We start from the raw sequence: 16,616 nt of genomic DNA on the forward strand, positions 1-16,616 counted from the left end.
TCTGTGTCCACCCACACCGCAATGCTCCAGATTTATTGAAGGTGTGAGACCAGCCAAGACAACATTAGAACAGTCACAACCAGGGCTTATTAAAAAGCTTCAGCAACATGAGCTGATGCACCTGTACAGACAATTGATGGAGCCTATCAAAATATGGATTACAGACCTCACTGATCCAGTAAAGTCTGGCTGCCTTGCCACTATCAGCCAATCCATGTTGATGATGATCGTCTAACCACAAAGATGGCAGATGAAGGCAAGTGCTGAAAAGGATTGATGTGGGTTTGGTTTGTGGGGTGGGCCGTGAATGGATGTTGACATAGGAGGCTGAAACAATCTTTGTGTAAAGCCTTCTTCTACCAATTTGGATAGAGTCATACCAAAGTACAGCACAGAAACAGGCCCTTCAGCCACTCTAGTCCACGCCAAACCATTAAAACTGCCAGCTTAATCTTAATCTGTCTTCCAGGGTGCAGCAAGGGATTGTTAGTCTTGTGAGCTGATTTTAATTATGCTGAAATTAAACCCCACTACTTGTGGAGACACAAGGGGCTGCAGATGTTGAAATCTGGCGTAAAACAAACAGCTGGAAGAACTCAATAGTTCTAGCAGCATCTGCGGAGGCAGAGGGATAGGGGCAGCCATCATTTTGTGTGACCCTGCATCAGGACCATGAGCCCTGAGATGGCCAGGGCTTGAGGGCCTGGGTTATAGGGGAGGTTGGACAAGCTAGGAGTTGATTCCTTATGGCAGAGGAAACTGAGGGGAGATTTTATAGGTGTGTATAAAATCATGAGTGGACCTCATCTTTTTCCCAGGGAAGGAAATCTATATTATTTAGATGTCATAGGCTTAAGATGAGACGGGGATATTTAGAAGGGACCAGAGGGGCTTCACTAGATGGAACAAGCTGTCCAAAGAAGTGGAGGCAGGTACAATATCAACATTTAAAAGGCACTTGGACAGGCACACAGATAGGAAAAGTTTAGAGGGATATGGGTCAAATGCTGGCAAACAGGCCTAGTTTGGACAGACATATTGGTTGGCATGGAAAAGTTGGGACAAAGGGTCTGTTTCCATGCTGTAAGTCTCTACATCTTGTGTGCAGAACATCTCCATGCAATCTGGACAGATGATGCAGTTGTTGGTGACTTAAACTTTTCACTACTGCCATTATGACTTCTACAGTCTCCAACAAAACCCATTATAAACATGACATCCAGCATCTCATCTTCCATCTGGGCATATTGCAGCTCAGGGGACTCAACAGTGAATTCAGCAACTTCAGATAACCAGTCTTTCCTATTTGTGTCAGATTCAGGACATTGACCTTTAATATTAATTTTGTTTCTCTTTGCACTATTGCTGCCTGGTCTGCTGTGATTTTCTAGTTTTCTCTTTTGTTTCACATTCAGGCGACTACTGTTGTGCCTTTCACAGAACCCTCTCCTGCATGTTCATTTGTTTATGATTCCCTCTGGCCATTCTCTGTCATCTGTTAACAAGGCAGCTCTGAAAGCACAGTGTCATCTAGACGTCCTTGGTCTCCACGCTATCACAGACATTCATCCTATTCTCAACGCTCCTGCTCTCTACAACTTCAAACATTTCTTTACAAACAGACAGTGCTGACTAGGGCTGTTGTGGAATTTCAGACTCTCTTCCTTCGAGCAGTGAAAGCCTACAATGCTGAGAACTACCCAGTGTCTGTTACTGAAATGGAGTTGGCCATCCCTGACTACCTCAAGGCTTTCGATGAGTGTATTGCTACCTGTGAGAGCTCTCGGGAAGTGAGAGAGTTTAAAGATTTCTATCCATCCATAGCAGGTTTGTGCATATTTTCTGAAAGTTTTGTTCTAGTTGGGCGATAAAATTAAGGAAGAATTATACAGAAGCTATTTCCTCTCCCCCTTCCTCCCTTCCCACCTTTCTTTCCAGTTCCTGCTTTCCTCATCTCTCTAAGCCTCATTCCATGATCAATTGTTTTTTTTTGGAGTTGATAAGATAAAGCATAGCTCCTATTGCTTTTAATTTGGCCAGGCAGTTAATGACACTGATATTTGGTTTTAAATTGGTAAAGGGTCTTTAATTATCAACACTTTTTAAATTAAAGTCAGAATAATCCGATTCATAACTATGTTAATTCATTTATATCTTGTAATGTTTGTTGAGGTGGTGGGTATGACTGTCTTTTGATGGTTTGTTGCTGGAATAATTTTACCAAGTGAAGAGACTTTTTGTTTGCTTCCAGACCATTATGCTGAGGTTCTACAGTGCAAGGTGAAGTGTGAACCTGATTTAACACCTGTTGTTGGAGGCTTTCTTGTGGAGAAGTTCCTGGCTACAATGTACCACTACTTGCAGTTTGCTTATTATAAACGTGAGTAAACTGGGTTTGAGGGGCAGTACTGATTTAAAGAAAATAGTGAACTGCAAACTTTCTCTCGATCCCATGCTGCAGGACAGTCAGTCTGTAATGAGCTTGTAGAAGGATAATTAAATAACAGCGGAAGGGCTGCCTTGAACAAAACCAGGGAAAGCTGATGGAAATGATCACATCTTTCAGTAACATTCTGGGATTTCTCAGGTACAAGCTTCCTGTAGGTCTGGGATGTGGGAAGCAAAGAGACTCACCTTTAGATCTATGTGTGCATGAAATGCCTCAATTCTTCACACACTGAGTGTGCATCCTGCTATTGCCTGAAAGAGTCATTGGGAGATGGATGATTGATAGGGATGAGTGACTATCTGCCCACTGGGAAATCAGTGACCAACTCTTGCTGGGAGATGGGGTGATTACCTGCCCTTTGGGTGATGCCACTTAATTTCTAATGTATAAGGCAGAGGTTGAGTTGTTTGCAACAGCACTATCCCAGATTTCGCACTCCCAGCTTTAAATGCTAACCTGACCATAGTTTACTCAAGGATTGGGCCCAGTGCTCCAAAAAGTCTGTTGGAGCTAGTATGTTGGTTATGCACTGATGTATCCTCCTTGGAAAGTGCAAGTAGTTTATAGCTGAGTGTGGCATGGGAGCAATGATAACCCTGCAGTCCCTCTAGCGGAAATGTTACCTTGACTTTTTTTTCTTACTGATATCTTGCAGTCAACAACATGAAGAATGCAGCCCCGTGTGTGGCAACCTACCTATTGTTTGATCCAGAGGATTCGGTGATGAAGCAGAATTTGGTTTACTACCAGTACCACAGGGAGAAGTGGGGCTTGACCGATGAAGATTTTGCACCTAGGCCAGTATGTAGCCAGAGGGTTCTGTGGGGAATTTGGCAGGGTGGATTTGGCAGGGTGGGGGGGGGGGGGTGGATAGGGTAGGAATCAAAAGGGATGGAATTTTTTTGTTAGTTTGTGGATATAGAAGTGTTGGGCAGAGACTCCCAGCACCCACTCAGTCAAATCATACAATTGCCCTCCCTGTCCAACATTAGCTCCTCTAGCCCTCACCTTCAACAGCTCCCCTCCCTGCCCTTCACAGCTTCTATTCCTGCCATCACCCTTCAGAGCTCACATACTTGTCTCTGCTATTCAGCAGCTGCATAAAACAAAACTGGCACCAAGGTTCTTCCACACCACCTTGTGTCTCAGGCATCTCAGTTGGCAACTGAGCCTTCATCTGGTAAAGCGAGGGAATCGGTAGAGTACCAGGAAATTGCAAGGGAAATTCTTCATCAGCTCCACTGGATGAGGGGAGTTCCTCCAAGAGAACTTTGACCCCAGTAACTGCTGTTCAACCCCTAGTTCCTTGGGTGAGCCGGGACCAGATCTCACCTGAGATAAATGAGAAGATCATGCAATCCAAATGAAGGGCCTTGACCCAAAACATGGACTGTGCATTTCTCTGCTCCAGTACCCACTGCTCTCTGACCTAGTCCAGACCTGGGGATTTCTCTGTCCCCAACACCATTGAAACAAGTTGCCCTCATCTAGTAAACAGCACTTAAGCTTTTTCCCCTGATGTGTTATGTCCCAGTGCTGGTGGTCTACACTCTGAATCGGTTAGTGTCTATCCTTCACCTACTGTTTCAAGCCCTATCATTACCAGTTGCCATAAATAGACACAATATCTAACCAAAGGAACCAGCCTTAGAGGATAATCATTCCTATGCAGTCTGCACCCTTTTGATCTATCAATCCGTATCTCCCCGACATGATGAAACTTTGACTGAAGCTGATATGCACTCTTAGGAGCTAGTGATTTGAAAATCAGCACATGGTCTGCAGGTACAGAAGGCACGTGCCCATGCAATCCATTTGTGTTTGGAAACAAGTAACAAAACCATTAGTTGCTGTGATGGTGGGATTTCAGAGAGGGAAGTACAAGGCAGACCTAGAGAGGAGACTGAATGTGGGAAGAGATTTGGAAGGGTGGATAGAGAAGGATGGTAGTGATTGATAAACAAGAGGGATACAGTGGGGAGAAAAAGTATTGTGCATTTTTATGTACACCAAAGGATGTGCTTTAACACAGTGATGTCATATCCCATCACAATATCAATGAATTATTTCAGGAGTTTGGTGACTGCTGTTGTTGAGATTGATCAATGCATGGATATTTAGTCATTGAACAAATATACCAGCTCTTAAATGATCTTTCACTGTGGTTAATTTCCAGGAAGCTTTGCGATATTACAACCAAACCAAATTTCAGCTTCAGATGCATGAGTTTGCCCAGCAACATTTAATGGATGATGATGAGGTGAGTGGAGTCCACTCTGTGTTGAACCCTGCGATCTCTATTGGCCATCAGTGGAGAAAGTGGTAAAGCAGAAAACACGTTACACAGAAATGAAATCTCTTCACTGTACTTCAGTGCATGGGACAATGATAAACTGTTTCCCAGTGATACTGCAAGCCGTGGTGATCAGGTAGGCATTGTAGTCAAAAGTAAAAGTATTCTGCAAGGTCTGGGATCTTGGTGTATCCACATCTGGACAGGTATGATTTTAACTTCACTCTGTGAGATAGACACATTTATTACTAGCGGCAGTGAAATCTCAGGAGCAATGGGAATTATCCTGTGGACAACTCACATGGATATGGATTACATCGAACGCTAAACATTCTAGTGCATGATTCACACAAAGTTAATAGGCAGATCCATCAAGTAGTGAAGAAGGCAAATGGTGTTTTGGCCTTTATTGCAAAAGGTGTGGAGATTTGTTGCAATTGTACAGAGTGAGTTCTTGTCGAAATACTGTGTATGGTTTTAATTCCCTTACCTAAAACAAGATCAGAGAAACATTGGAGGGCATCCAAAGGAGTTTTACCAGGCAAATTCCTGGGCTGAGAAGGTTGTCCTATCAAGAGAAGCTAAACGGGTTTACAGCCTTATTTAGAACAGAATATGGGGTGATTTTATTGAACATCTCACATCCTGAGGGGAGCATGGCAGGGTAAGTATTGAAATGTTTATGTTGGGAGAGTTTTGAGAATGAATATAATTTCAAGGTAAGGACTCATCATTTAAAACAAAGGTATGTCAAAATTTCTTCTCAAAAAGTGTGCTGAATCCCTCAGAGATTTGTGGAGGACAGTTCATTAACTGTATTTAAAGTAGAGGTAGATAACTTTTAAAATAGAGGATTGTAGGCTATGGGGATCTGGCAGAGAAGAGGTGATGAGATCTGAAATAGAACAGGCATAATTTTATTGAATGATGGGGCAGGGGCTTGCTTGAGGAGCTAAGTGGCCTATATTTACTGTTAGGATCTTTGCTGGGTATCAGTGTTCAGTCTGTGCTCCGAGCCCCTTAAGTTTAGGAGGTAGTTTGGCAGAGTTAGTAGCTGAGATGTGAGATTGTCCCTGCCGCTCATTTCCTGCTGGCTACTCCCAGGAACTATGCCAACTCTGGAACCAGGAGTGGAAGAACCTGGGGAATCCCACAGGACAAAGACCCATAAAATGGTCAGCTTTGAACAGGCAGATTTTAAATTGCCCCCTGAGAGTTGATGTAGGTAATTCATTATTTCAAGAAATGATTCAACTAGCATACATGTTGTCCATAAGCCTGGACCAGTAATCCAAGGAAGTGAGATCAAATCAGTTAATTAAATAGTCGAACTGTTTTGTTTTCAAAATGGTCTTGGTAATCAGGAGGGTCCACGAAAATACTGAACTGCGGTAAAACTTCCTTGGATCATTAAGTCCTTTGGGAGGGAATATGTTGCCCTTACTGAGCCTGGCCATTAGTTGATTCCCAAAGCACTAGTGTGCACTTGCGATTTTCTTCTTACAGTAAATTCTGTACTTAACGGGGTATGCAAACAGAATGGAGAAGTAGAGGCAGAATTATGCCTCTATTGTAGCTACAACATTAGACCCCGCAATAAGCTGGTCTGGGTATTATTTATAACTGTTCGTGGTTCAGACTTTGTGAGGATGAATTGTTTTTTGAATTCTCTTTTCTTGAGCACCACCAGTAAATAGTAATAAACTGCAGCATGTCATTGACAGAACTCACCTGCAGGGGGTGATAGACACCACATTTTGGAAGTTTTCCTGATTCTAAGTCCTTGGTGCTTCCAAACTTACTGAGTGCAAAGCTTCTAAGTTTATGCTGCTTATAAGTTCATCATTCTGATCCAAGTTTGTCTGTGGCTAAAGACAGCAATTCATGCATGTGAAGCTTTGTTTGAAACAGGTTTTATATTTTGGTTTCTCGTAAGGGACAGGAGGATATGACTAAGTGAGGCAGGTAGGTGGGGGGAATGGAGCCTCAGCCCTTGTACAGACAATTGTGGGGGCTGTAGGAAGGATGAGCAACCTAACCTGCATGGCATCATGGTTTAGGGAGACATTAAAGAGAAGAGAAATATAGTTGTAATAGGGGATAATATATCTAGGGCATTAGACACAATTCTCCATTGCAGGGATCGAGAGACCTGAAAGTTGTATTGTCTGCCTGATGGTTCAGGACATAGCATCTGATCTGCAGAGGAATTTGGAGTTGGAAGGAAAGGATCCAGTTGTTGTGGTCCATGTGTGTACATAGATAGAACGAGGACAGAGGTTCTGTTGAAGAAATTTGAATAGTTTGGGATAGAATTAGAAAGCAGAACCAAAAAGTAAATAATTTCTGAGTAAAGGTGACTGTATAGGAGAAGGCCAAAGTAGATTAGAAGGGGACCTAGCAGGGATGATTGTAGGATAAAAACAAAAGAGAGGGCAGAATTGCAAAAGTTACAATATTGCAAAAGTTAGCAGGAAGGTAGAAGATTGGGATACCTTTGAAAAACAACAGAAGGCAACCAAAAACCAATAAAGGGAGAAAAGATGAAATATGAAGCATGATAGAATGGGAGGGGTGGAATTACTAGCAAGTAAAATGACACAGCAGTGCTCAGTCAGGACAGTTCCTGTACTGAAGTTTTATAGGTAGAACTGAGAAGTAAGAGAAGTTTGATCATGTGAATAGGATTATGTTATAGATCACTCAAAAGTCTGTGATTTCTTAATCAGTACATAGAAGACCAACTAGAGAGAGTGCAATACTTGATCTCCTATTAAGGAATGAGACAGAAATTTGTGTAGAGGAACACTTTGTATTTATTGAGCATGATGCCTTTAGTTTTGAGGTAATCATGGAGAAGGATCAGTCTAGTCCTTGAGTTGAGAATTAAAATTGGAGAAAGGCCAATTTTGACAGTATCAGTAAGGATCTGGCAAGTGTGGATTGGGACAGGTGGTTTTCTGACAAAGGTTTACTTGGTAAGTGAATGGTCTTCCAAGGTGAAATTTTGAGAGTACAGAGTTCATATGTTCCTGTCAAAATAAAAGGCAAGGATAACAGGTTAGGAGCTTTTGAGAGATATGGAGGTCCTAGTTAAGTAAAAGAAGGAGGTGCATTATAAGTACAGGCAGGCAGGAACAAAGGAGGTACTTGAGGTGTATAAGAAATGCAAGAGAACATTTAAGAAGGAAATTAGGAGGGCTTAAAGAAGACATGAGGTTGCTCAAGCAGACAAGGTGAAGGAGAATTATGAGGATTTCTACAGGTACCTATATAAAGAACAAAAATGGTCCTCTGGAAGATCAGAGTGGTAATCTGTGCATGGAGTTGAAAGAGTTGGGGGAGATCTTAAATGGATTTTTTGCAGATGTATTGACTCAGGAGATGGACACAGAGTCTATAGATATGAGGCAATGCAGTACAAAGGCATGGACCCTGTACAGATTACAGGGGAGGAGGTGTTTGCTGTCTTGAAGCAAATTAGTGTGAATCAATCCCCAGGTCCTGACAAGGTGTCCCCTTTGACCCTGTGAGAGGCTAGTGCAGAAATTGCAGGGGCCTGAGCAAACATGTTTAAAACATCTTTAGTCACAGGTGAGGTGCTGGGGGATTGGAGGATAGGTAATGTTATTCTGTTGTTTAACAAAGGCTCTAATAATTAACCAGGAAATTCTAGGCCGGTGAGGCTGACAACATTAGCGGGAAAGTTATTGGAAGGTATTCTAAGGGACTGGGTACATGTATTTGTATAGACAGGGATTGATTAAGGATAGTTAACATGGCTTTGTATGTGATAAGTCGTGTCTAACCAATCTTAGACTTTTTCAAGGAAGTTACAAGGAAATTAGATGAAGGCAAGGCAGTGGATTGTGCGTACATAGATTTTATCAAGGCCTTTGACAAGGTCCCGCATGGGATTTTGGTTCAGTTGCTTGCCGTTTAAGATGAGGTAGTAAACTGGATTAGACATTGGCTTTGAGGGAGAAGCTAGAGAGTTGTATTAGATGGTTGCCTCTCTGACTGGAGGCCTGTGACCAGTGGAGTGCCATGGGGATCGGTGCTGGGTCCATTCTTGTTTGTCATCTGTAGCTATAATCGGTAATAATGTGGTAAACCAGATCTGCAAATTTGTGGATAACACCAAGATTGGGGGTATAGTGGACAGTGAGGAAGATTATCAAAACTTGCAATAGGATTTGGATCAGCTGGAATAATGGGCTGAAAAATGATAGACGGAGTTTAATGTAGACAAGTGTGAGATGTCGCACATTGGGAGAACCAACCAGGGTAGGTCCTACATGGTGAGTGGTGGGGTACTGAGGATTGCAGTAGAACAGACGGATCTGGGAATACGGATCCATAGCACATGTAGATAGGTTCGCAAAGAAAGCTTTTAGCGCATCGTCTTTCATACATAAATCAATGGATTGAGCACAGGAGATGGGATGTTATGCTGAAATGGTAAAAGACAATGGTAAGGCCTAATTTGGTATATTGTGTCCGGTTTTGGTCACCTCCCTATAGGAAGGATGTAAACAAGATTGAAAGAGTGCAGAGAAACTTTACAAGCATGTTGCCAGGACTTGAGGACCTGAGTTATAGGGAAAGGTTGAATAGGTTAGGACTTTAATCCCTAGAATGTAAAAGCTTGGGGGAGATTTAATAGAGGTATACAGAATTATGAGGGGTATAGATAGGGTAAACACAAGCAGACTTTTTCCACTGAGCTTGGGTGAAACTACAACTAGAGGTCATGAGTTAATGATGAAAGGTGAAATGTTTCAGGGGAACATGAGGGGCAACTTCTTCACTCAGAAGGTGGTGAGAGAGTCTAACAAGCTGACTGCAGAAGTGGTGGATTTGGGGTCAATTTCAAAACTTAAGAGAAATTTGGGTAGCTATATAGATGGGAGGGGTAAGGAGGGCTCTGGTCTGGGTGCAGGTCGATGGGACTAGGCAGATTAATGGTTCAGCATGGACCAGATGGGCCACAAGGCTTGTTTCAATGTTGTAACATTCTATGGATCTATAGCTCTGTGAAGATAAGCTAGCTAGTAATGTAAAAGAGGGCACCAATTGTTTTTTCAGTTATTTAAAGAGAAAGGCAAGAATGGACGTTGGACTTCTAGAAAATGACACTTGGGAAGCAGTAATGGGGAACAAATAAATGGCTGATGAATTGGTGTTTTGCATCATTCCTCACTGTGGAAGACACGAGTAGTATGCCATAAATACAACTGAGAGCGGAGGGGGCAAAAGTGAATGTAGTTGCTATTACTGAGAAGATGCTTGGGAAGCTGAAGAATTTGAAGGCAAGTGTCACTTGAGCCAGATGGACTACACCAGGGTTCTGAAAGAGGCGGCTGAAGCGATCGTGGAGACATCAGTGGTCGTCCTTCAAGAATCACTAGTGTTAGCGACGGTTCCAGAGGACTGGAAAATTGCAAATGTCAGTCCACTCTTTAAGAAGGGAAAGAGACAGAAGACAGGAAAGTATCGGTGGATTATCAACATGTACAACACGTTGGAGGAACTCAGCAGTGTTTTGGGCCAAGAGCCTTCATCAGGACCGAAGAGGGAGGGGGCAGGGGCCCTATAAAGAAGTTGGGGGGAGGGGGGAAGGAGAAGGCTGGTGGGTGTCAGGTGAAAAACCAATCAGAGGAAAAATCAAAGGGTGGGGGAAGGGATAGGCAGGAAAGGTGAAGAAGGAATGTAAGGTGAAAGCACTGTGTAGTAGAAGAAGGCAGAATCATGAGAGAGGTGATAGGCAGCTGGAGGAGGAGGCAGAGTGAAACTGGGATGGGTGAAGAGAGAGGGAGGGAATTACCGGAAGTTGGAGAATTCAATGTTCAAGCCAAGGGACTGAAGACTACCCAGACAGTATATGAGGTGTTGCTCCTCCAACCTGAGTTTGGCCTCATCATGGCAGTAGAGGAGGCCATGTATGGACATATCCAAATGAGAATGTAAAGCAGAGTTGAAATTGGTGGCAACTGGGAGATCCTGTCTGTTGTGGCGGACAGAGCTCGACGAAGCGGTCCCCCAGTCTACGTCGGGTCTCGCTGATGTAGAGGAGGCTGTACCGGGAGCACCGGATGCAATAGATGACCCCAACAGACTCACAAGTGAAGTGTTGCCTCACCTGGAAGGACTGTTTGGGGCCCTGAATGGTGGTAAGAGAGGAGGTGTAGGGACAGGTGTAGCAATTATGCTTGCAGGGATAAGTACCAGGTGGGAGATCTGTGGGGAGCGACGTGTGGACCAGGGATTCACAGAGGGAACGATCCCTGTGGAAAGCAGAGGGGGTAGAGAGGGAAAGATGTCCTTCGTGGTGGGGTCTGTTGAAGGTGGCAGAAGTTGCGGAGGATAATATGCTGGATCCGGAGGCTGGTAGGGTGGTAGGTGAGGTCAAGGGGAACTTGGTCCCTGTTGTGACGGGAGGATGCGGTGAAGGCCAAAGTGCGGGAAATGGAGGAGATGCGGGTGAGGGCATCATTGATGATGGCAGAAGGGAAACCACGATCCTTAAAGAAAGAGGACAATTGAATTCTCCAACTTCCGGTAATTCCCTCCCTCTCCTTTCACCCATCCCAGTTTCACTCTGCCTCCTCCTCCAGCTGCCTATCACCTCTCTCATGATTCTGCCTTCTTCTACTACCCATAGTGCTTTCACTTTACATTACTTCTTCACCTTTCCTGCCTATCCCCTCCCCCACCCTTTGATCTTTCCTCTGATTGGTTTTTACCCACCAGCCTTCTCCTTCCCCCCTCCCTCCGCCTTTATAGGGCCTCTGCCCCCTCTCTCTTCAGTCCTGATGAAGGGTCTCGGCCCGAGACGTTGACTGCTCATTTCCATGGATGCTGCCCGGCCTGCTGAGTTCCTCCAGCGTGTTGTACGTATTGATTTGACCCCAGCATCTGCAGTATACTTTGTGTTTGTTATAGGTGAGTTAGTCTGACTTCAGTGGTTGGTAATATTGTAGTCAGTTATTAAGGATGAGTTTTGGGATATTTGTGCTTGGAAGCACATGATAAAATAGGCCAAGGTCAAGGGAGACCTTGCTTGACAAATCCATTGGGATTCTGAGGAAGCAACAGGCAGGATAGACAGAGGGGATATTGTCTACTGGGTTTTCAGAAGGCTTTTGACAAGGTGCTGCATTTGAGCCTGCTAAACAAGATAAGAGCCCACAGGAAAGGTACTAGCATGGGAGAATATTTGCTGACTGGCCACAAGCAAAGAGAGGGAGTAAAGGAACCTTTTCCTGGTTGACTCCCATGACTATTAATATTCCTCAGTGGTTGGTGTTAGACATGTCAATGATTTGGGTGATCGAATTGATGGATTTGTGACCAGGTTTGTGGATAATACAAAGATAAGTGGAAGGGCAGCCAGTGTTGAGGAAGGAGAGCCAGCAGGAGAGATTCGACAGATTAGGGGAACGGGCAAAGAAGTGGTAGATGGAATATAGTGGTGGAAAGTGTATGGTCATGCACTTTAGTAGAAGGAATAAAGGCCAAAGACTGTTTTTGAAATGGGGAGAGAATTCATAAATCAGAAGTGCAATGGCATGTGGGAGACCTAGTGCAGGGTTCCCTAACTTCCTGGTTGAGTACGTAGTAAGGAAGGCAAATGCATTTTGAGAGAGTGAAAAAAATAAAAGCAAGTACATAGTAATGAGGCTTCATGTGGCATTGGTATGACTACATCTGGAGTATTCTGAGCTGTTTTAGGCCCCCTGTCTAAGGAAGAATGTGTTTGCATTGGCGAAGTTACAGAGGAGAATCACAAGAATGATCCTAGGAGTCGAAGGGTTAACATATGAGGACTGTTTGATGGCTCTAGGCCAGTACTCACTGGAATTTAGAAGGACGGCAGGGATCTCATTGAAACCTACTGAATATTGAAAGGTGTGGTTAGGATGGATGTGGAGAGGTTGTTTCCAGTTGTGGGAGAGTCTAGGACTAGAGGATTCAGCCTCAGAATAAAAGGACATCACTTTTAGGCAGAGATGAGGAGGAATTTCTTTAGCCAGAGGGTGGCGAATCTGTGGAATTCATTGCCGGAAATGGTTGTGGAGGCCAAATCATTGGGTATATTTAAAGCAGCAGTTGATACTTTCTTGATTAGTAAGCCTGTCAAAGGTTACAGGGAGAAGGGTGGAGGGGTTAAGGGAGATAACAAATCAGTCATGATAGAATGGTAGTTCATACTCGATGGACTGAATGGTGTTCTGCTCCTGTATCATGCAAATCTGTGGAATTTGTTGCTATGGAGGCCAAATCATTTATGTATTTAAGGCAAAGATTGATAAGGTTTTGATTGGTAAGAGGAGAGGGTGGGAGAATGGGACAGAAAAATATCAACCATGGTTGATTGCCAGAGCAGACTCGATGTACCAAATGGCCTAATTCTGCTCTTATGTCTTGTAATCTAATATTGAACCAGACATTCTAAGTTTTGAAGAGCTTAGCTTTCAAAGACCCTACTTATTTTTTTTGTATTTTGTGTGCTTGTGCTCTTTTGGTGTGGATGTGTGTTTGTGCGTGTGAATGAGAGTCTGTGTGGTAGTTGCCTGTCAGGAACTTCGGTTCACTACACTTGCTCTTAAGTGTCACTCCCTCCTCTCCCTGCACAGAGGGAATATTCTTAGGGAACACTGTTCAAGAATTTTGCAGTGAATTCCTGATCATTTGTATTGAAACACAAAGTCTTCATAATGAAATGGATGTATTTAAATCATTTAAACCAACTTCGTTGGTTCAGAATCAGGTTTAATATCACTGGCATGTGTTGTGAAATATGTTGTTTTTCAGCAGTAGTACATTGCAATCATTAATAAAATACTATAAATTGCAATAATGTACTAAAAATAAATTAAGTCATGCAAAAAGGAAGCAAAAAAGATTGTGAGGTTCATTGTCTATTCAGAAATCTGATGGTGGTGGGGAAGAAGCTGTTCCTAAAATGTTCAGCGTGTGTCTTCAGGCTCTTTATCTCCTCTTTGATGGTAGCAATGAGAAGAAGGCATGTCCTGGGTGGTGGGGGGTCCTGAAAGATGGATGCCACTTTTTGAGATATTGCCTTTTGAAGATATCCTTGATGCTGAGGAGGCTAGTGCCCATGATGGAACTGGCTGAGTTTTGCAACTTTCTGCAGCTATTTCCAATCTTGTGCAGTCACCTCTCCACAGCAGACAGTGATGCAACCAGTTAGGATGCTCTCCACAGTACATCTGTAGAAATTTGCAAGTCTTTGGTTGCATACTAAGTCTCCTCAAACTCCTAATGAAATATAGCCACTGTCATGCCTTCTTTGTAATTATATCGATATGTTGAGTCGAGGATAGATCCTCAGAAATGTTGACATCCAGGAATTTGAAACTGCTCACCCTGTCCACTGCTGATCCTTTGATGAAGACTGGTGTGTGTTCCCTCGACTTCCCCTTCCTGAATCCCACAATAAATTCCTTGGTCTTATGTTGAGTGCAAGGTTGTTGTTGCAACACCACTCAACCAGCTGATCTGTCTCACTCCTGTTCACCTCCTTGTTACCATCTGAATAAATGTCCATAATGGTTGTGTCATCAGTAAATTTGTAGATGGCATTTGAGCTGTGCCTACCCACACAGTTGTGGGAGTAGAGAGAGTAGAGCAGTGAACTAAGCAACCTTGAGCAGTGCCAGTATTGATTGTCAGCAGGGAGGAGAGTTTCTTCCCTTTGATTATGTTGACAGAGGTAAGTCTGGGATGTGACAATGCTTGTCATAATGAGAGTTAGGGGTCAGGGTGCTTCCTGATTCCCAAGAGAATACTGCATTCTGGGGTCACAAAGATCTCCAAGGGCAGTCATCAAGCCACCTGTTCAAACCAGTGCAATCGGGTTCTCAGCACCATTTTGTAATGTGTGACACAGGAGTGTTTTTGTTCCTCAGCGTAGCCAGCAGCTATGCAGAACTCCTGAAGTTACTTCCATAAAGCATGAAAGTTACAATGATTGTGTTTCTAAATTTAACAAGCATCATATGCCTGTATATGCAGGGAGAAGTGCTGGAATATATGGACGATCTTCTGGAAGCTTCAGACAGCTGACATGTGCAACAGATCAAAATCCACGGGGAAGGTGAAAAAGTTGCATTACCCTTTTTAATTGCCTTATTATTTCTTCAGTGTTGACCATGACCCTCTGACTTTCTTTCAAAGATGTAACACAGATCTAATGTCTCACACCCCATCCCCTCCCACAACACACATTCCCTCCCTCCACACCACATCCTTGTCCTATTCCCTCCACCCCAACCCTCCTTCCCTATCCTCTCCCCTCCGTCTTCCACCCATTCCATTCTCAACCACAACCCTGTCTACCCCATCTGTCTGCCTTCACCTCCATACCTTGCACCATACGTTTGACTTGTGAGCCCAGGTCTGGCCAGTGATGCTTTAGTGGTGCGGAAGCCAAAGGGCATCGTTCCCACTGCCTTCTTCGGAACCACTATGTTGACATAGTGCTCCGTCCTCCTTTTCCCTACTCAGTCTGGGTGATGATTGACAACACTTTTCACACAGTCTGCCTATAATACATTGAAATGGTATCCTGTGTTTTCTTTCGGCGTAATTAATTGGTTTCACTCAGTGGTGTTGTCCTGGGTCACACTCATGGTCACATTGTATTTGGTGCTGTAGCACTGAGGAGTCACTCTACACATCAATTTTGGTCACCAACAGCTACTTATGCTTTTCACCCAGGGAGACCCTTGGGAGTAGGATCACGGTGAAACCTGTTATGGGAATGGGAATCATCAAGTGTCAAAATAGAAGATATTGAAATTTGTCAGAATCTCAAACAGCAAAGGGGAAATCTGCAAGTTATTGGAGCAAGTTTGAAATAGATCTGAAAGAACTGTTGAACGTTGATGTACGGAGAGCTTAAACCTGACTCTTGTTTCATTCGCTGTCTCAAGCTCCTACTAGCTAACGTACCTCAATGCCAGGGAAAACATTGACTCATTTATTAATGTTTGAACATAGACCCTTGATGCCGTTTTAGCAAGTCAGTGTGAAAAACCCAGAACCAATCTTTCACTGCAGCTGCCTGGGCTGGACACTTGGTTGTGAGCCATACCTCAAACAGCAGTTCCTTTTACATGTTTGGCCTGTGGTTTGAATAACCCAGTGAAGCACTCCCTTTAAGTCTTTACACTCACTGAATGATCAATTGTTGCTTTGATAGCCTACATAATCTACAATATTTATAGCTCTGAAGTTGTTTTCTTTAGGAAAATCTAAATCAGATGTCATTGCAAATGATGAGAAGGCGTGTGTTGCTGGGGACACAATGCAAACCTTTGTTGGTCACTTTCAACCTCTTCTACCAAAAATATCCCACAAAGGTTGCCCTGAAATTCTTTCCATGTTTACACCAAGCAGCAAACTGTCTTTTCACATACAACCCAAATGGGCTGAACAAAGAGACACAAGGTATATTTAACTTTTTGGATTTATTTTTGAAAATTAAAAGCATTTTGTCAGATAAATTTTAACTTGGTATTTGAGTAAATTATCTCTTGTGCCCCAACATAATCCCGAATCTCTGCTTGTTAGCCCAGCCAATGCAGAGTGTGCCACAGTATCTTACAGAGAATCTTGGTTTTCATGATTACACAAATGCAACATTATTAATCTTTATACACTACAGCCATTGTGTTCAAAATTTAAAATATGTTTTAAGAACTGTACAACCAAGTTGGTGCCTTAAGCCTAATAAAAAACATTTTTATCTTGCTTAAAAGATTATATTTATTTATTTCTGTATGCAGCCTCATATAAGCCGACGACACTTTACACATGGAAAAATCATTGCCTTGAAATTTTTCA

At 43.2% G+C, this 16,616-nt stretch overlaps 1 protein-coding gene across 2 annotated transcripts in view; it reads left to right on the plus strand.

Annotated features, from left to right (window-relative positions):
• The window catches only part of crtap (cartilage associated protein), a 41,702-nt gene extending 25,172 nt beyond the window's left edge, over positions 1-16,530 (plus strand). Inside the window, exons 3-8 of one of the 2 annotated variants that reach the window (XM_059973730.1) lie at positions 1,656-1,827; positions 2,252-2,380; positions 3,105-3,250; positions 4,626-4,709; positions 14,784-14,865; positions 15,489-16,530. In XM_059973730.1, the coding sequence (XP_059829713.1) occupies positions 1,656-1,827; positions 2,252-2,380; positions 3,105-3,250; positions 4,626-4,709; positions 14,784-14,834 (582 nt within the window). In that variant the 3' untranslated portion in view covers positions 14,835-14,865; positions 15,489-16,530. Of the gene's footprint in view, positions 1-1,655; positions 1,828-2,251; positions 2,381-3,104; positions 3,251-4,625; positions 4,710-14,783 lie in introns of both variants that reach the window. The other variant, XM_059973721.1, reaches the window with a different exon arrangement.
• The last annotated feature ends 86 nt before the right edge of the window (positions 16,531-16,616 follow it).

Source organism: Hypanus sabinus, chromosome 1 (genome assembly GCF_030144855.1).
Source record: "Hypanus sabinus isolate sHypSab1 chromosome 1, sHypSab1.hap1, whole genome shotgun sequence".
Classification (NCBI taxonomy): Eukaryota; Metazoa; Chordata; class Chondrichthyes; order Myliobatiformes; family Dasyatidae; genus Hypanus; species Hypanus sabinus.